This window comes from Carassius gibelio, chromosome B11, assembly GCF_023724105.1.
Source record: "Carassius gibelio isolate Cgi1373 ecotype wild population from Czech Republic chromosome B11, carGib1.2-hapl.c, whole genome shotgun sequence".
In the NCBI taxonomy this organism is placed as follows: Eukaryota; Metazoa; Chordata; class Actinopteri; order Cypriniformes; family Cyprinidae; genus Carassius; species Carassius gibelio.
The window spans coordinates 10246996-10268877 of record NC_068406.1 but is presented as its reverse complement, the minus strand read 5'-3'; the positions used below and the strand labels follow the sequence as shown (position 1 = coordinate 10268877).

The following is a 21882-nucleotide window of genomic DNA, read 5'->3' as shown; positions in this document are numbered from 1 at the left end:
GTTAATGTATTTTCTAACGTCTTTTGACTAACGCTTAGTTAGGGTAAAAAATATAAATCTTTAGAGAATTTGTAATATATCTTATTACTATTTCTCATGGACAGTCAAACAAACATCTCTTTCTGGTCAAGGTGAATGTGTGTATGAGTTTTATGACACAAACACACCTCTCTCTCAGGTTAAGATTAGATGGCTGTCACATTGGGTTAGGTGTGATAACTGACACCTGTCAATACCACATCAGTCCACATGTAACATCCACTGACATCATGACAGCATGTCTCATTATTGACCATACTAACACATGGCAAACTCCCTTCACCAACAGTTCACCCCCACAAGAAAAACAGCCATGTGCAAACACATGCTGAAAAGCTGACATGGTACAATATACAGTAAATTCTATTGCTAGACCAATATACACTAAGTATGTGTTCAGCAATATCAGGTTTATGAAAGAAATTAATAAAGGATGTATTAAATTGATAAAAACTGACAGTAAAGAAATTCATGGTTCTTTTATAGTACTTCTTATTCATCAAAAAACCCTGTAAAATGGCATCCTGGATTCCACAAATATATTAAGCAGCACAATTGTATTCAATTTCAATTAGAAATGTTTCTTGAGCAGCAAATCAGCATATTCAGAGACTCTGAAAACTGGCGTAATGATGCTTTAAATTCAGCTTTGCATCAGAAGAATACATTTAGAATATATTTAGAGAACGGTGGTGTACATTGATAAATCAGTAATGTTCATGTATGCCTCATTTGCCATCAATAAATAATTATTAAGCTACAGTATGATACATTGGTATTTTTTCAATATAATGCCAATAGATCTGCATACTAGTATTGGCATATCTAGATCGGACATATCTAGATCAAGAAATGAATCCAACTGGTCAGTTATTGACAAATGAGCCACAGCCTTACCATCTGATATTTCACTGTACCATGGTACTGACACAGTACTGAAGATCATTTATCTTCTCAATAGCATTTGCACATACACAAAAACACACATGCACAAACGGTTTTCAATTACCCATTATCTGCATCACAGTACTTTAAAAAAAATTTCTGTATAAATCCATTTAACAAAACTAATAGCAACTACTGAAATATAATAACTTAATGGCTGTTCCAGAAATTACGTTTGTGAGTAAATGTTCTCGCTTGCATGAGCTTCTGGGTTATAAAGAAAGATAATGAGCAGATTTCTCATAGACAGACATGTCACAGGTGATCAGTGTTCTTACAATTATTAACTCCAAACACTCTTTAAGGATTCAACTTGAACACAATAATCCATAACCTTTAATTTAATTGCTGTAAATATTTAAAAAGGCCTGAGAAATAATCTGTGCCCTTTTGATGCCTAAACTATGGCAATTTGTGAATTCAACCGGCTGTCCAGATATTGAGTGAATCTTTGCTGAAAATCTGCAGTGTAAATGTACTTTATTTTCGACAGCAAGGGTTTGAGTGATGGTCATCAGGTCAAACTTTGAGCCTGTGCATTAGTTGCTGATGATGTCTCTAGAAATGTTTGTCAATCATATTGAAGGACAGGGCAGTAGTCTGAGTCCAATTTCAGCAGCAGAGACAGCAGACCGTGTGTGTGTGTGTGTGTGAGAGAGAGAGAGAGAGAGAGAGTGAGAGAGATGTCTGCACTTGTCATTCAAACACACAGCAGATGAACATACTCAGTATCCACTGGACAATGGATAATTTCAGAAAGACACACACAGACAACATGTTTGTGTCACCTGTGCCAATATGTCTTATCAAATTAACACAAAAAAAAAAAAAAACCTAAATAAATCTTTTTTTTTAAATCTGGTGTGGTATATCAGGGCACTATTTCTGGATCTGAACATAATTGTGAATTTCAGAGCTTCTGCAGAAAGTAAGATTATCATTATATGGTATTGGAGCTTGACAGATGTACATAATTTGAACTGTCTATGGATGAAATAGCTGCATAAAAATGTAAGATTACGAAAAAAAAATAACATGGTATAGAACACATCAAGATCAACAGAGTCTTAAAAAATAATAACAGCATCCATAAAGTGTTTATAGCAGCGATTCTCAGTTCCAGTCCATGTGCCCCCCATCTCTGAATATTTTGCATGTCTCTCTTTGTTAACACACCTGATTAAGATAATTGATTGTTAGAAGTGAGCTCCATGCATGAACTGTGTTCCCATTGACATGGTCCCTACTCACTGAGCAGGGAAAATCTGTAAAGTTTTCCCTTACTTCTCAATATTCATTCACGGATTTGCGTTGCGCAACGTCATCACACACGGACAAGTGTGACATCATATACCTCAGTTCACATTCACGTGGAACATGAACCGATAGAGCATATGAATGAAATAAACATGAATCAACATCAGAACGTATTTTACTTCAACTCCAGAAAGATGTCAATACACTGAATTTTTCAAGTTTAAGTCCACCAAAGGTGATTTGCATGATGGCAGATTTTGAGTTATGATTGGTCAGTTTATCTGTCAATCAAGCTCTTTGTGAAGGGTCCATTGTAGCTTGGCTTATGCACACAAACTACATGCTTTCTGCCCTGCATTAATTCTGATTAGTAGACTAACTAACTGAATTAGTGGATAAAGTATTTAGAAGCTGACCAGAATCAACATAATCAAGACACTGGCTTTCAAACCCTAGTAATAAACCTACCTAGAAAGCATTTTTGGATATCATAGATTTATTTTAACATCATAGACAAATTTACGATATTCAATGTGTCACACCCATATAAATAAATACAGTATATACATATAAATAGATACTGCTTAACATTTACAATGTTAGCCGTGTAGGTCTAACAATATCCTGCATTCAACTGGGAGTTTCACCAGGATTTGTTCATATTTAAATAAGCATATTTTTATGTGTGCCTATGTAAGTGTGAAGATGGCATATGATTTATGAGAAACTAAATGTGTACAGTTTTATGCTAATATCTCTCAGAGTGCATTCACACATACACACACACACTGCTTCCACTGATTTACACCCAAATGATGGTGCAGCACCCGAGGTATTGATTAGTCAGCTGGTGTGTGAGAGAGAATCCACGAGGAGAGGAGAATCTCTTAAAGACACTGAGCTGAATACTAACACTCACACACAATCCGCAAAACACACTGCACCCTGACAGAGCTCAGTTAATAATATATACACTGTACATGTCTCATAGTCATATTCAAAGGAAAAGTTCAAATGAAAATGACATTTTTATCATGCTTTGCTCATTAAAAAATAGGTCTGTCGCAATATACCGGCATTTGATAGCAACAGTGATATTTAAAACATAAAATATTGACATTTTTATGCTAATACTAATGATACACTTCTAGATTATTAACAATGCATCAATGTTTTTTTTTTTCAAATAGAACAATTTAAACAGAATATGACTGTTACATATAATTCAGTCATGGCCGAAATAATGCCTTTTCTTTGAGAACTGCTTTGACAAAATCACGTGAATTTGATAAGGACTGTGGAAACATTATATTTTTCCGTTGATTCCTGTCAATGAACAGTTGATTCAGTTCACAAACCCAAGTGGATGATTCATTCAACTCGCTGACTCGTGAGCTCTTTTCCATGCACATAACAGACAGACTAAAATGTAATTCCATTTTTGTTAATTTAAAGTGAAAGTCCACCCAAAAATGTTTTTTTTTTATTTTTTATTAATCACTCACCCTCATGTTGTTCCAAACCTGTAAGACCTTCCTTCATCTTCGGACCACAAATTAAGATATTTTTGATGAAATCCAAGAGCTCTCTGACCCTCCCATAGAGAGCAAGGATCCTAACATCAATAATGCATTTATTTAACAATTTGTCTCCTCCGTGCCACCCTCTAGTGCAATTTTGGTAAGTATCAAATATGTAAACAACATTTTGAAGAGTATCAAATATGTAAACAACATATGCAACGTATGTGCATGGATACATTATTTACGCTTTGATCTGAACGTAAACAATGTTTACATATGTGATACTCTCCAAAATGGCACCAGGGTACCAAAGGAGACGAATTGTTGGATAAAGTCATTATTTATGTTTTCTTGGTGCACAAAAATGATACTTGTAGAGAAATGCTGTGAACCAATAAACTGAACCAATGATTTAAATTTGAGAATCAAAACCAAAATTGTTCTTTTGAGTCAATTCATGTCAATGAACTCGTTAATAAGGTTCTCAAAATTCAACTTGATTATTTATTCAACTCTCTGACTATGATCTGGACATGGCAGTTCTTGAATTAACATGTCAATAGAACAACAAAATAAAATTTGAGCCAGTCAAATAAAAAAAGTGTATGACTTGAGAAGACTTCGAATAGTTGAGTATGAACCTTTTAAGCGTGAACTAGAGACACACCAGCTTCACAGACAGTCGTGTCAACAGCATTCTGTGGCATAAGAGCAGAGAGACGGATAGAGGAGGTGAACTGCTGCCTGTTTCCAGACTAAAGCGGTTGAGACACAGACTGAATGCTGCAGTTTCCTAACAACAAACCACAGCAGCGAAGCACCGAGCCGAAACTGGGACGAGAGACACATCAAAAGAGCATTCTGAAGGCCCCCAAATACTTTAAATATCTCTATAAACACCACACAAGAACACAACACAGCATCACTCCCGTCTCAACGGGCACCAGATTCATAAATTAATTCTTCTGTGCAAGCATTAGACCAAACTGACAGCTTATCAGAGCATATGAAGCACAAATGAAGCCCATTAATGGAAATGTGCTGAAGGTATAGAACCCTTATTTGCTGAGTACCACAGTGTAAACTTGATGGGTAGCTTATAATTGAGGTGTTTAGAGATGATTAAAAACTACATCAGTTTGCTGTAATGAATGTGACATGTTGCAAGAGAAATGTTTTTGTGAGTAATAATGATCATAATAACAAAGTAATGAGAAACTGAACTTTCAGGAGGAAATCCAAATGCTAAGCTATAGCTGCACTCACATCATGGTGGAATTACCATAATTACGAGTTTGCGGCTGTAAGGTTTTCACGACTTAGTGGAATGCGTAATTGCAAGTTATATACATATAATGCAGTCGGTGTCAGGGTTCTGTCACTTCAGTCTAGTGGTATTCATGGTTTTGTGACAGAGCCCTGATACTCTCCTCTTGTCATTGTTTTTATGTGCTTGTTTTTGTTTTTTGTGAGCACATGGCTTTTGTCTTTGTTCCTATGTGCCATGTGCTCTCGTCAATTGTCTTGACCCCACCCATCTTGTTACCTGATTATTGATGTAATTTTCCCCACATGTGTTCCCTCGTTACCCTCCTCATTAGCTCCCTATTTATTGTCCTTGTGTTTGCAGTCTGGTTGCTAGTTCGCCGTCTAATATTTGTCTGTGCACATCGTGTCTTGCCTTGCCTTGCCAGTCAAGTTTTGTCTGTTTTTCCCTACGGGGTAGTTTTTGTTTGTTTATTTTATTATTATTACTATTAAAGAGCCCTTCTCTCTGCATCATTGAGTCCTCGCCTCATCCCTCTACCCAAACCCTGACAGAACGAACTAGCCAGTATGAGGACTCAGCGGAAGAAGGGATTGCACCGTCCACCAGCCTCCACCCTCTCCAGCCCCCACTACCAGCATATGCTCCAGTTTAAGACTTTGATCTCTCTTCATCAACAAGGGACTGGTGTGAGGGATTTTGCCCTGGAGTTCAGTGGTACTGCAGAGGGATTGGAGTTTAATGATGCGGCCCTCAAGGACCTCTTCAATTATGCCCTTGATGAGCCTCTCAGCTGGTGGAGAATGAGGGGGCTGGACCACCTGTCGTTTGGGGAATTTGTGGAGTTTGTGGCACGTTCCCCAGCTAAGGAGGCTGCAGTGCTGCCTGTGGTCCCCGTCAAAGCTGCAGATCCACCTGTGGTGGATGAAGGAGCTGCAGCACCCCCTGAGGCGACTTGCGACACTGCAGAACCCCTAGAGGTGGCCGAAGAGACTGCAGCACCTCACTCTCGTAGACGGAAGAGGGGTAAGAAGAGGAATGGCTCTACCCCGCCACTGCCAGAGGAGCCTGATGAGGCTGCAGCGCCCCCAGAGGAGCCTGATGAGGCTGCAGCGCCCCCAGAGGAGCCTGATGAGGCTGCAGCGCCCCCAGAGGAGCCTGATGAGGCTGCAGCGCCCCCAGAGGAGCCTGATGAGGCTGCAGCGCCCCCCTCTCGGAGACGGAGGAGGAGGAGAAGAAAGGCTTCCTCCATCCCACATGGCCTGGAGGCCATTCAGGAGCCCACTGCTGGCCTGGAGGCCATCCCAGTCATGCCCAAGCTCCTTGCCCTGCCGGCGCCGCCCAAGCTCCTTGCCCTGCCGGCGCCGCCCAAGCTCCTTGCCCTGCCGGCGCCGCCCAAGCTCCCTGCCCTGATGCCGGCTCCGCCCAAGCTCCCTGCCCTGATGCCGGTTCCGTCTATGCTCCCTGCCCTGATGCCGGCTCTGCCCTTGATGAGTGCCATGCCAGCTCTGCCCTTCCTATCTGTTGGGGTCCCTGTTTGGCTGGAGGCCTCCTGGTCTCTCCGTCTGGTTCCACCCTGCTGGTCTGCCCGGGTTCCTGTTAGGCCGGAGCCTCGCTGGTCTGTCCCTCCGGCACCGCCCTGGTGGTCTGTCGGGGTTTCTGTTAGGCCGGATCCTCGCTGGTCTGTCCCTCCGGCTCCGCCCTGGTGGTCTGCCGGGGTTCCTGTTAGGCCGGAGCCTCGCTGGTCTGTCCCTCCGGCACCGCCCTGGTGGTCTGTCGGGGTTTCTGTTAGGCCAGATCCTCGCTGGCTCATCTCTCCGGCTCCACCCTGGCCCACTGCTGGGACTCCTGGACTGCCTGAGTTTCCTTGGTTCAACCCTCCCGCCCCTCCCTGGTCTCTTTTAATAACTGCTTGGGTTTTTTTCTGTTGCTTGACTGGGCTCCCTTCCCTCCCTCCCCTATTTTGTCTGTTTTGATTTCCATGTCTTGTGTTCTGTGGTGTACCGGGCTTGTGTTGCCATGCCTGTGCTGTCATGTTCCTGTCTTGTTTTTGGGTGTTCCTCGTTAGGGACGCCAGGTGGCGTCCCTTTTGAGGGGTGCTAGTGTCAGGGTTCTGTCACTTCAGTCTAGTGGTATTCATGGTTTTGTGACAGAGCCCTGATACTCTCCTCTTGTCATTGTTTTTATGTGCTTGTTTTTGTTTTTTGTGAGCACATGGCTTTTGTCTTTGTTCCTATGTGCTCTCGTCAATTGTCTTGACCCCACCCATCTTGTTACCTGATTATTGATGTAATTTTCCCCACATGTGTTCCCTCGTTACCCTCCTCATTAGCTCCCTATTTATTGTCCTTGTGTTTGCAGTCTGGTTGCTAGTTCGCCGTCTAATATTTGTCTGTGCACATCGTGTCTTGCCTTGCCTTGCCAGTCAAGTTTTGTCTGTTTTCCCCTACGGGGTAGTTTTTGTTTGTTTATTTTATTATTATTACTATTAAAGAGCCCTTCTCTCTGCATCATTGAGTCCTCGCCTCATCCCTCTACCCAAACCCTGACAGTCGGTGTGTGAATGAGTGTGTGAATGGGTGAATGTGAGCTTTGGATGGCCATGTGGTCTGTTGAAAGCGCTATATAAATGCAGTCCATTTACCATTTACATTGAATTTTATGACAGCTCCAATATAAGGGACATATATACAGTGCTAAATCGATCAAAAAATTATTTATGCATTTTTTTTTACATGACCAGTATAATATAATCAGAATGGTAATAATAATAATTAGTATGATTATATTTTAAATAATCATTAAATTAAAACAATTAATGCATTGCTTCAGTATAATGCAAACAAAAATAATAATACTGAGCAATTGTGAAAGTAGCAGTAGTATTGGTAGTAAATTATTAAATTATTAAATAACTATTGCATTTTCTTAGTTATTGAATTATTAAATACTTATTGCCCTAAATAATTTAGAAGTAAATCGACAGTTTATTAGAAGAAATAATTTGATAAAAAGTACACATTTTTTATATCACTTCAGTATAATACATTGAGTAAATTGATAATACTATATATTATTATTATTATTATTATTATTAAACCATCATTGAATCAAAACAATTTTTTATATTATTATTATTATTAAATTCTTGCATCAAATAATGAAATTGGTATCAAAATAATAATAATAATAAATTATTATTATTAAATAAATTATTGCATCAAATAATTAAATTGGTAGTTAAATAATAATGATAGTGATAATAATAATTAATAATAATAATAATAATAATAATAACAGTAATAATTAATTAAATAAAAAAATCATACAAAATGTTCATGCCTTCAGTATTGTAAATTTAGTAGTTAAAAAACAGCTATTATTATCTTATTATTATTATTATAAATAGTTTTATTATAAAAATGTTATTGTTAAAAACATATTTCAGATTTTTTTGCATTACTTAGTAGTATAATACAATAAGTCATTATTTGATAACCACAACTACTATAATCATCATCATCATATAAAAATACTCATTCAGAATAAAACTAACTATACTTAACCACTAGCTAAGCTAGCACAAAACAGCTGGCTAGCCACCCACATAATGATATCTTAATCTGTGTTATGATCATCGTTATAGAAACAAATCAGTTCAGAATCCAATGACGTAAACAGCTCTGACTAAACTTTATGAATTGTCTTCTCGTAATTATGGTAATTTCCTAAATGTTGTGGATGCAGCATAGTCGACAAAGGCTACAATATTCCACACGATTGAGAAGTAACCTTCAGGTAATCGAAAAGACATCTAGCGAAGACATCTGTGCTATGTGAAACATTCAAAGGGTGTTACCTATTATAAAACTCACAGAAACAACATTTAGTGTGGAAAAGCCTATTTCTCAGAAACTATTTCTATTACTGCACAGTTTGCACATCAATGCATATTTTGTGCATTAGTGGCAAAAGTGGGGCGTCCGTCTCTTTAACGCATGACAGATTCTATTGTCTTGGAAAGGCAGCGAGACACTGTGCCACTAAGAAGAAAAGCACAGTATTCTGTTGTTTGATTAATCATGTTTGCATGGTGAGCGATGCATTCTTACTCAGCCCTCATAGACCGGCAGTCATTTCACACATCGGTTCGATATCAACTAAAGCACTTCTGATCCAATTTTACCATGTGCTGTTTGATATGACTCAGCTAAAAGGGGAAAGAAAGGTGATAGCCTCAGGTGATTAAAGTATTTGACTCATATTAATATCATAATCTGTCAGCAGACAAACACACTTTCTGTTCCTTTGTAGGAAAAAGACCAAACAGTAGGGCTTTTTGTGCTATCAAGTTCACCAATTTGTGTGAATGCATAGTGAAAATGAATGCATCAAGGCTCATTACTTGTCTCACTAACACACCGAAAAACAAAATATTCTGTATATCTGTATAAAAATAACAAACTGAAAAAACTAATTGTGGAATTTCTGCCTGCTCAGGCAAAACTGCATAAATCTAAGGGATATTTCCACCTGCTTTATCATTAAAGTTAAAAAGAAAATACTAAGTCTGATTGCTGATTTATTAAGTCTAATAGTACATTTTTTAAATTCATTCCCCCTATATAAAAATAAAATAAAATAATACTGAATTAAAATTTGCCAAAATAAAATAAAATAAAATAAATGTTCTAAACTTAAAAAGAATGAAGACATTTAAGTGAACTATGAAAGTTGAAGGCTAATTATTATTATTATTATTATTAATAATAATAATAATAAATACTATAATAATACTAATAGTATTTAAATAACAATAAAATATTCAGAAATGCCACTGGCCAGCTATTTCCAGTCATGCAAGTATGGGTCCAATAACATACTTCACATAAATCACATTCTAAATTTGCTTTAGAAAGCACTACTAATTATCAATGATTTGATTTTTTTATTTATTTGATTTTAGATACCTAAATGTCTAATATGTCAGAAATATATTTATTTATTATTGAATGTGGTAACCAAATAACGCACAAATGCTGCCTAGGCAAATTTATGTAATGATGGAAAAATCGAATGAAATCCAGATGTCAGAAAATTATAAAAGCCTTCATCCATGTGCTTGAAAAATACATATGGTGTATATATTTGGGATTACATATGGAACCCAAATAACACGCAAATGCTGTCTGGGCAAATTTGTGTAATGATGGAAAAATAGCATGTAATCTCTAGGGCCGTAGCGGTGTGTGTATGTGTGTATTCTTTGTGTTTGTGCTGTGATGAGTGTGTTGTAGCCCAGATGGCCCTACACTCAGTTTCCGCTGTCAGTCTCATGATGAATCCACAAGATAGCATCAATACCAGAAGACGTGATACATTCGGAGCCAAAACACAGGACCGATCTATTAGGTTTCATGTTCCCGTCAAGTCACAGATTTCTCAGAACTCGTGGAGAGAGGAGAATTCATGATGTTCATATTCTACCGTCTTTACCCCAGGGGTTTCAGATGCAACTGTGTTTATATGCCAAACAAGCACAATTATTTTTAGCTTCCTGCCTGATAAATTTGGACTCTTATTTCCACATTTCCACACCATCATCCGTCTGTCCATCTCATTCTCTCCTCTGATCCTCCAATGGTTTTCTCTGGCAGTAGGAATAGGAGATCACTGCAGAGACAGAGCAGGGTCTATAAATAGAGGATCAGCCAATGGCAGAGTGGAACCGCCTCCTGCATGCTGGTGAGTGACTACTGGAGTGTGTCAGGGCCACTTTCTCTTTCCTTCTATCATTCCATCCCCCTTCCCCACCCTGCTATTTCTCTGTCCGTATATCTCTGGTTCCTGCATCCCACTAAGTGTTGTTGCCATCATGTCAAGCCTCTCTCTCTCTCTCTCTCTCTCTCTCTCTCTTTCTCCAGGTGTCTGTTGCATAGTGATCAGATCTCCTCTTCACCAGCTGTTCTTGCTTCTTGTCTCATGTTCTCTCTGCTTTGTTCTCCACAAGACATTTAGAGTTCAGCTTTAAACCGATATCTTTACACTAAACATCTGGAACAAACCATCGCTACTGAAGTACTCCGACAAGCCATAGAGCAACAACTCAACTCAACTCAACATTACTTACACAGGAGGCTTCGTTCTAAGCAGCATCCTAACTGAAATGACACCTCATAAGTCATTAGTTTGTAACGCTCTTTATACAGTAAACAGTAGCTCACTGGATCATAAAAACACAAATGCACAGCAACATCAACTCAAAAAATCGAGTTAACATTTGCTACTGATCTAATAAAGTGAGTCTTGACCATTTGAGAGATAGTTTGCGGTAATGCACTTACAAGTCTGCGATCCACCATAAAGCAAGAAGAAGAAGATGCCTCACTCGCCTGCTGCTGAGAGCATGCACAACAGGACACAATCAGGAGATTTCTAACAGTTCAGACACTGAGTGAATTAATTTGGTTTTGTTAGTGTATGTATTTTATTTTTTATTTTTTTATTTTTATGTTTTAGCCATGATTCCCATCCACTTACATTACACTTACGGGGTGGTGTTGGCGCAGTGGATAAGACGCATGCTGTTGGTGTGAGAGACCCGGGTTCTAATCCACTGTGAGGCACCAATGTGTCCCTGAGCAAGACACTTAACCCCTAGTTGCTCCAGAGGCGTGCGACCTCTGACATATGTAGCAATTGTAAGTCGCTTTGGATAAAAGCGTCAGCTAAATGAATAAATGTAAATGTAATGTAATGTACATTATAAGACTGATAGACTGCCATGGTTTGAGCTAAAAATCTTGGTTTGTGTTCTGCTGAAGAATCAAAGTCACCCTCATCTTGGATGCCCTGGGGGTAAGCAAATAAACATTCAATTTTCTTTTTTGGGTGAACTATCTTTTTAATAGTCTGTCATATCATAATGTCTCCCCTTTCAAATTTGTGCTTGGCTCCTGCTTGATGCTTAAAACTTCTAATTTAAAAAAATTTGTTCAATTCAGAATCTGGGCTCAACAATTGTTGCTGTATTTCTATTTTGCAGAGATCTCTAGTAATTTAAACCATATGCTCATAAAACATCTGCTCTTACCACACTTGAACCCTGAAATTACATGCCAGAAGACATATTTCCCATCATTTTGTCACATGTAGCTGGAACTGACAGCAGAGCTGTTAAAAATGCTGAGTTAGTACTGTATGCTGCAGCGTCAGTATAAATCAAGGCAGTCTCAGAGTTGCTTTGTAGTATCCACTGTCCTACAGGAGCCCAATTAATTCAATCCTGTCTTTATAAAGCACAACACGGCTCTAAAACCCCCCTAATCGAATGTGGCAATGTGCTAGACAAATGGTATATCCGTACAGTATATCAAAAATCATCCGTTTGACTTACATAAAGTATATACTGAAAGAATAGTAGGTTCCTTGTTGTAGGTTTAAAACAGGAATAAATTATACTTCAAAACATTACTTTAAATTGTAATAATATTTCACAACATTACTCTTTTTACTGTGTGTATGTTAGCAATATTGCTAAATTTGAAGGCCTAAATTAAGACCATCCATTCAACCTCACAGATATGTCAGCCAACCCTAACATGCAAAATTACTGACTGAGAGGCATCTTTATGACTGGCTAATGCACTCAGATTCTTGTGTAAAGAGCCCAGAGCTGCCATGGAAACAAATGTGTGATTTGAGGACATCTATTTCAGTGCAATCTGCCAGGTAGTAGAGGCATTGTAATGAGCGGTATTCCTAAAATAAATGCTGAGGGTAGCTTTAAACAGGATTTTGCTTCTTTACCTTTTAAGGGACAGTTCACCTGAAAATGAAAATTCTGTCATTATTTATTTACCCTCATGTGGGTCCAAACATATTTCTTAATATCCAAAATGATTAAAGCATAATATCATAATAGTATATATTCCAAGACTTATAAAGTTCTACAATAGTTTTGTGTGAGGAACAAACCAAAAGTCATTATTCAATAAAATGTCTTCACTCTTTTGTTGTTCTCAAATCAAATATGGTGCCACTTGTCAATGTTATTTGCTCTGGGGATGCACGATGATGTTTACTGTTGTTTCCACAAATGGTGCTATTTTTCGAGTCAATAATGACATATATTTAAATCAGCTCACACAAAGCTATAAAATGGCTTCAGAAGATTTGGTATTGAATGCACAAGCAATACGGTGGAACCGTTTTATCGTCTTGTAGCTTGAGTGTTTAATTTCTCTTTCTAGATATTATTTCATTTTTGGGTGAACAATCCCTTTAAGATTTTTACAAGAAAATGACTTTTGTTGTTTTTGGCTATACACCATAACACTGATCTAAAGTTTGGAGTCAGTTTTTGTTAAAGTTTTTGAAATTACTCTATTATGCTCACCAAAGCTTTGTTTATTTGATTAATATTGTGAAATATATAATATTAAAAATCTATCTGAATATATATTAGAGTCTAATTCATTCCTGTGATGCAAAGCTGAATTTCCAGCATCATTACTCTTTTTTTACTATTTTGTTATATATATATATATATATATATATATATATATATATATATATATATATATATATATATATATATATATACACACACACACACACACACACACACACACACACACACTGAACAAAATTATAAATGCATTTGTAAATGCAATAATCATGCTGTCTAATCAGCATCTTGATATGTCACACCTGTGAGGTGGATGGGTTTTCTCAGCAAAGGAGAAGTGCTCACTAAGACAGATTTGTGAACAAAATTTAAGAGAAACAGAACTTTTGTGTACATAGAAAAAGTCTTAGATCTATGAGTTCAGCTCATGAAAAATGGGGGCAAAAACAAAAGTGTTGTGTTTATAATTTTGTTCAGTGTAGTTATGTGCATAATGCATCTTTGCTGAATAAAAGTATGAATTTCTTAAAATTATGAAATAACTTACTGACCCCGACATGTAGTTTATGTTGTTATTCATCAGGACGAGTGAAGTTACTAAATATTAAATTTGTGTTGATAACCATGACCATTTCTGAGTTATTTTTGTAGCTTATTTCCTATAAATAGTCTCAATGGGCTGAAAGGAGCTTTCTCTAGTGAGAATTTACTGATAACAAAGCTTTCTGAATCAGTGATTGTCTGTCTGAATTTCTCTTTAAACCTTTTAAAATTGCCCTCACCTACTAACCAGGGGGTTGTTTTGCATTTCCACTCCTTACTGGCTTTGATGAAGAGCAGGAGAGAGAAGGAGAGCAGATCCCCAAAAATCACTTTAGAGCCCCTTCTACAGTGATCTTCAGCATCCCCTCCTCTCCGTCCCCCTGTCCACTGCCTAATTTACACTTACAGGATTTAACGTGCCACCAGTCATTTGCACCTTTGAGCAACATCCTCAAACACACTCAAACAATCATTCCCTAACATGCTCAGCCGTGCTCCCTCTCGCTCTCCCACACACACATCTCTGGCTCTGTCATTCTGCTGCATCCTACACATAGAAACACAGAGAAAATGCAGACACACATTCCCATGCGCCCCAGAGGACTCTCTATTGAGCAGTTCCAGGTTGTATGCAGTGTGGGTCCTGGGTACGAGCCAGATGGAGGCAGAGGCTGAGCGTAGGATTCATTACCAAGAGCTTTTTTATTTAACACATCTCGCTTTTTCTCTTCCAGAAATTTATCTATCATTAACAGTAATATTTTATTATATTATATATATTATTTGTTGCTATATCACACTTTTGCTTTCTGATGGTGAATATTCAGAATCAAACAGGTATAGCTCTCTCAAGGGACTTAAGGCATATGATGTGATTTTTTTCCTCAAGTTACAAGCTCTTGGTGCATCTGTACTAAAGTCTCAAATCCAAAGAGAAATTCTTTATCAAAGTTAAGAGTCAACCACGCCCTCCTAAAACGGCTCGTTCTAACACGCCCCCACATGTCTACATGACTTGCCACCGCCATCATGTCGTGGAGACACTGTGTGTTTCGTTGTGAAAGCGAAATTACTTAGTTTGGCCTTCCAAAAGAGGACACGACTAGAAATAAGTGGTTAAGTTATATTTACAACAGTGTTCCAGAACAGATCAACACAAATATTAGGGATGCACCGAAATGAAAATTCTTGGCCGAAACCGAAAACCGAAAAAGAGAAAACCAAGGCCGAAAACCGAAACCGAAACACCGAAAGAAATTATGCCAATTATTAGTACCATTGCATTTATTGCTATGACCGTGTACTAACTTTACTAAAATTAAGACATTGCAATTGCATAAATTAATATTAAAGTTTCAAAGATAATTACAATTACATAACTTATTTAAAAAAAAAACATAAAAATACATAATTACAAATGATGCAAATATTTATTAAGCACAATGCAACAATGCACAGTATAAAATAAAATTCAAAATAAAAATGTATCCCACTCATGTGTATATTTAATAATAATGTACAGGCCTACTGGCCTGCAGAAACGTTTTAAAATGAACAGTTCTCTCATAAAAACAAAGTGCATTTAGGTGAAGTGCATTTGAAATTTTTCTATGTAGGACTAGAAAGTGCATTACTTCTCCAGTTGGCAAGACTGTTATCACTTCTGGGGATGGGGACTTCAGACAGATAACCATCTAGCTGTTTAGCAGTTGAGCTTGTCATCTGCCTGACATTTGAGAAATATTTGAGAGAGTGTATTTAAATAGGGCCAGGGCATAAATAAACATTTTTATCAAATTAAAGCAGAAATCTAGCAGAAAATCTAGCATAAATATGGCTACAAACTGATATTATGTATGTATATATGTTTGTGTGTGTGTGTGTATATATTATATATAGTAGCCTAAGATCAAAATAGCCAACGTATTATTATTATTTGAGGCACTTTCTTGCAGAATTCCACTGAACATATCAGACAACGATGGTGCATGCCACTCATGTGGTGCAGAGACGAGTCTTTTCTGCGCTCTGATCTGTCTCCTGCGCTTGGCGCTTCTCCGTCTCCGTCTCCACGCGGGTTTTCCGCATCCAGCGCGGCCTGGATCATTTCTCGTGCGCGCTGCCTTATTTCCGCATCTAAGTAATGGTCTTTATAACGCGGATCAAGCACATTCGCGATGAAGTGCAGAGGATCCGAAAAGATCTCAGTGAGACGTGTGCTAACAGACTCTATAAGACTGTACTTTTCTTTGTTTTTACTTCGTGGTCCGTCTTAATCTCTTTGTTAGGAGACGTTTTAGTGCTGCGAATAAAGGAGTAAGAAGAGAGAGAATGTTCTCACTGGTGTTAAGTGAATGTCACGTGGAGCTCGTGGTCTGCGCTTTGCAGGTGCACATGCAGGTCGCGGTTTCTGTTTGCGTCATCACAACATTTCGGCCGTGTTGTTTCGGTGATAAAAGTCTATCGGCCGAAAACCGAAAAGGCCATTTTCGGCCGAAAATTTTCGGTGGCCGAAATTTCGGTGCATCCCTAACAAATATTCATATGTGTGCATAGCTAGGACTGTTTACTGATCCTGGGGGAGTAGACTACAATGCCAGCTTTTCTGATTTACAGTCTGTAAGTATGTTTCAATATTTAAAGAATTTGCCACTGATGATTCAAAAACAAGTTTTAAGCAGTTCAGAGTAGTGCTTGTTGTTTGCTGTTTCTCCGATCGCAAACAGAGACATGGTTTTACGTTTACGTGGCACGCCGCAATGCAACGCATTAAAAAAAGAGTAATTCAGTAAGCCAATCACAACGCACTGGATAGTGGGCCAATCAGAGAATACCTCATTTTTCAGAAAGATGAGCTTTGTAAAAATGTATGCGTTTCAGAAGGCAGGGCTTAGAAGAGAAACAATAATATACTGTGTGGGGAAAATAATGTGTTTTTTTTTAACCTTGAACTGCATAAACACATTTCATTAAACTAAATACATTGAATAATGTTTTATTAGCAACATCATATGACCCCTTTAAGTCAAGCTGATACATACAAACATATACTGGTAAGGTTTTTTTCTTTTCTTTTCTTTTTTTGAGGGGGTGTCTCTTATGCTCAGTTTAACAAGGTTGCATTTATTTAATAAAAAATTCTGTAAAAAATAGTGCTGTCAAAATTAGCGCGTTAACGCATTCGATTAATTTGAAATATTTAACGCGTTAAAAAAAAATAACGCAATAAACGCGGTTGCAGTTTTTTTTTATTTCCAGTTGTGGCCTATGTGTGTTCAACGTGCAAAGAAATATGGATAAGACCAAGGAAGGACTTTTAGACGGAAAGTTTCAGTATAAAACTCTGCCGGATTACTCTTCAGTCTGCCACAAGAAACATTACTCTTCATTTAGTCTGCCACAAGAAACAGCAACATTAAAATCATGAACTCAAATGTCATTGTTTAAAAAAAAAAAAAAAACAATGACTGTAACAGTGCGTAAATCAGACCTTTCTGTAACGCTAACGTTAATAAGCTTAAACGAAATAACGAAATAATTGTGTAGCGGAGTATTTTTTGTACACAGTGCCGCGAACTGTCAATCACTCCTGTAGCCTACGCGTGCATCACTGTCCTCGCAGCTGCAGCAACTTGCGCTCTCTCTCTTCATCAAGCTTTAAAACAAAAAGGGGACAAAAAGATCATATTGTCTTTGTGCATAGGCTATAGATTAATTAGATAAATGAATATCTAAATTTGTGCCTTGCCGTCTACGGTATTTTTTTAGAACTTAGAAAAAAGATGCTGCAGCCAATGAACCGCCAGCGGGGGCTGCAGGACGACTCAACCTCCGCAGACAGTTTTTAATGTTTATCAGACAATAAATACTCAAGATTTTGCTTTAGTATAACTCACAACGAGTTTCACACACCTTCTCCGGCCACGTTGAGTTGTTGACACTTAACAGTGGGAAAAGCGACACATGCGCTATTCACTTGTATAACTTAAGGGTGAATGGGTAATGTAGTTACTGCTCTGGGTGGGATGAATTAGGAAGCTTGCATTGTGAAGGGCGCTCTGAAAATCAGCAGTGCAGGTAAAAGATTAAAACCTCTATTAAAACAGATGTCCAAATGAGCGTACCGGTACGCTACAAGCACGTTCTGGGCGCACAGAGAGGTGGCGGTACGCTCAAGAGCTATATTTGGAAGTGGCGGTACTGAGTACCTGTGCGTACTGGCCCACTTAAAGCACTGGCAATGACTATACTTTGGAATTTTTTTGCAGTCCACTTAGAATTCAATATGGAAATCATTTTTGTTTTTTATTGGCATTGATTGTTTTGAAATTCAAATGGTACTTACATGCCTGTGTTTTTATTTCTGTAATAAATATGGCTTTCAAGCCAACAGTTAATTTGGAGAATATTGATGGTTTATTGCAGGTATGTTGTTTACATGAGAAAATCTGTGTTACAAGTTAAACAAAAATTCCAATAAACAATCATATTTTGAATTTAAATAGTTTCTTTGTCTTGAGTTTACATTAATTATTTACATTTTACATTTACATATCCAAAAAGTTTCAGTCTTTTAATTGCGATTTAATTTTAAATCTTAATTTAATTTTAATTTAATTTTAAAAAATTGTGCGATTAATTAGTTAATTTTTTTTAATCGATTGACAGCACTAGTAAAAAATAAATGCTGCACGATTTGGGGGTGGAAATAGAAACATTTTTCAGATAAAAATTGCAACTGCAATTAAAAAGTTTATTATGCATGTAGGGCTGCACAATTTAGCCAAAATGCTGTGTTACAAATCAATATTGCTATAAAATAATAATAATTAATAATAATAATTAATAATAATAATATAAAAATTACTAAATGGAAACAGTATAAAGCATATTAACCTTGTATCATTCCACTGTAAAATAAAAAAGAGAGCATTAAAAAACTATAATATTATTTTTCACATTATTTCTACATTTCAAAATGTTAAAAAATCAAAATTTTATTCTGATGAAAAATGACAGGGAAAATGTTAATATTAAACTGTGAAATATTATAAAAATTTATAATATATTTTGTATTTGAATTGTCAAATGATTAATGCCGATTTATCGCATCCAAAATAAAAATGTTCCCATAATATGTGTGTGTACTGTTTTTAGTCATTATAAATATAATAAATGTTAATTTATTTTAATATGTGTTTTTTTCTTATAATATATCAAATATAATTGGAATATAATCTAATTTATTCTTGTGATCCAAAGATGATTTTTCAGCATCATTACTCCAGTCTTCAATGTCACGATCCTTTAGAAATCATTCTAATAGGTTGATTTGCTGCTCAATAATTTATTTTAAACATTCCTTACTACACATTTTGTACGTTCAAAAGAACAGCGTTTGAAAGAAAAAACATTTTTTGTAACATTGTAAATGTCTTTACTGTCACTTTTGATCAATTAAATGCAGTCTTGCTCAATTAAACTATTTCTTTATAGTAAAATCTAACTGACTACAAACTTTTAACCCGGTGCTGTACAACATAAAAAGTAGAATGAGCATGTGTTGGGCTGCTTACCTCAGTGAGGTGAGGGTTAGGGTTGAACCCGCATTGGTTGCACACCATGGAGCGGCACTGTGTGCATGTATTGTAGTTTGGCTGGCCATCTGTGGTTCCCGTCAGATCTGCGGTCTTGCACACCGGACAGAGCTTGCTGCTGGGCATGGGTGCGATCTGGGGCAAAGAATAGGGCGAGGTGGGAGCGCTGCTTCCGGGCGAGACGGGGTGTCCACCTTTGTTGCTCCCCACGTCCACCTGGAGGTTCTTCCGTGCAGCTTGACCCTGACCAGGTCCCTGAGGCTGCTTCGGTGCTCCGGGTCCTGCCCCCGGTGGACCCCCAGGTTTGGGTCCCATGCTCAGGTCTGTATGATTAGGTTTTCCTTGGACACTGTGGGAGGAAACAAAGACATCAGTGTGTGAATTAAAGCAGGGGTGGTGTGGCATATGTTTGAAATCACTGATAGCTGAACACTTCGTTGAATCCATCTGCCCAGAGGATTCACAGGAGGAGATTTAAAGAGCTTTGTGCCACAGCTTCCTGAGTGGTTTGAATGAAAATAGAAAGATAAATCAATGCAGTGGGGCAATTTCTGGGGGTGGAAACAGACAGATTGACAAAGACTTTTAATGCTTCTCCAAAAGAATCTGGAAATGATATCTATATGGTGAAGGGGTTTCCTCTTCAGCTAAGCATATTTAATTGTCTTAAATGGTCATTCTTGAACTTTGACACAGAACAGATGCTGCTTAGTGGCAAAGTGACAAAACTATGGCTATTATAAATAGAGCGGCTATTAATAAAATGAACTGTTTTTATGAATTAATTATCATTAGTGGTGCTTATGAACGAAACCATTGCTACTATTGCTGTTACTTATGGTTAGAAACTTTCAAAGCCACTAACCCTTAATAATAACAATAAAAAACAATTATTCACTGAGTATTTATTATTACTATTATTATTATTATTACAATAACATAATAATTTGTATTATAATAATAATAATAATAATAATAATAATAATAATAATAATAATAATAAATCATGTTATGTTTTAGTTATTGTTATTAATGCAATACAGTTTTGTATATTAGATTGTTATAATAATAATTATTATTATAAAACATGTTATGTGTTTACAGTATATTGTTATTAATATAAAGCAATTTTGTTGAGTAGATCGTAATAATAATAATAATAATAAAACTTTATTAGTAGTAGTATTTATTATTATTAATAATATTGCAATAATATAATAATAATTTGTATTATAATTTGTTATCATAATAAAATGGTAAAATATAATATATAATAAGTGTATTGTTATAAAACAGTTTATGTTAATATCTGTCAAATCTTTTAAAATATCAGATAACAGACAGAAACAAAAAGTTCTGTGCTCTGTGCATAAGGAAAAGTTTTGGCATGATTCAGAAAAAGTAAACTAGTTTTATGACCGAATGCAGAAATTGACCATGAAGGAGATCTCACAGGTGACTGACTACATAAAAATAAAAAAAAATCCTTTCAAAGGAAGCATTTTAATGGAACTGCCATTTACTGCAAACACAAACACGCTTTCCTCCACAAGAATCTCAAAAATCTGCCACTGACAGTTTATAACATTGTTGTCATCCTACATCATGCTAAAAGTTTTATTTTGAAGCCAGTACACACAAGAGCTGTGACTATATTTAAGCATTTAATCAATATACTCTAATGAGCTATTTATTGTTGTTTCACTCAAAAAGAACGGTCAATGGCGCATTTCAAAACATGATCAATAAAAATTATGCAATCCCAGAGCTGATGCGACTGAATCTCATCCAAATGACTTTATAAGACAATATAATTACCCAAGCAAGAGATGCTCAATATGTGTCCTGTAAAATGAAATGCTTTAATATAAATGTAGTCATGGACAGGGGCGTAGCAACCGGGGGGGACGGGGGGGACACGTCCCCCACACTTTTAGAAACAGGTGATTCTGACCCCTGCTAATTTTTTTTTTTTTTTTAGGATCCAGCGTGAATATTTCCTGTAGTGTTCTCTGATTTGTTACTTAGATTTGAGTGAAGTAACATTCAGCCAATCACAGAGCGAATCATCTCCTGGGCGCGTCTGCTATGAGCTTCAAATCTCTTGTTGCTCTTCTGAATTTTCGTTCGTTCGTTTGTTCACTTTGCTATTAGGCCGTCTGGGATAAAATGCACCCCAGAAAAAAAGCAAAGGACGATAACATCCTTTTTTCAAACACACACTGTAAGTATGTTACAGTACTTATTGGTTTCCGCTGTCTTTTGTTTGTCTACGTGCTGCTCGCGGAGTAAAATTATAAT

The 21882-nt window shown here is 37.0% G+C and overlaps 1 protein-coding gene across 1 annotated transcript in view; it reads right to left on the bottom strand.

The window, feature by feature from the left end:
* bsnb (bassoon (presynaptic cytomatrix protein) b) overlaps positions 1 to 19917 on the bottom strand; it is an 87971-nt gene extending 68054 nt beyond the window's left edge. Inside the window, exon 1 of the mRNA XM_052569727.1 lies at positions 19561 to 19917. Coding sequence (XP_052425687.1) covers positions 19561 to 19896 — 336 coding nt within the window. The 5' untranslated portion in view covers positions 19897 to 19917. The remainder of the gene's footprint in view (positions 1 to 19560) is intronic.
* Positions 19918 to 21882: the final 1965 nt, after the last annotated feature.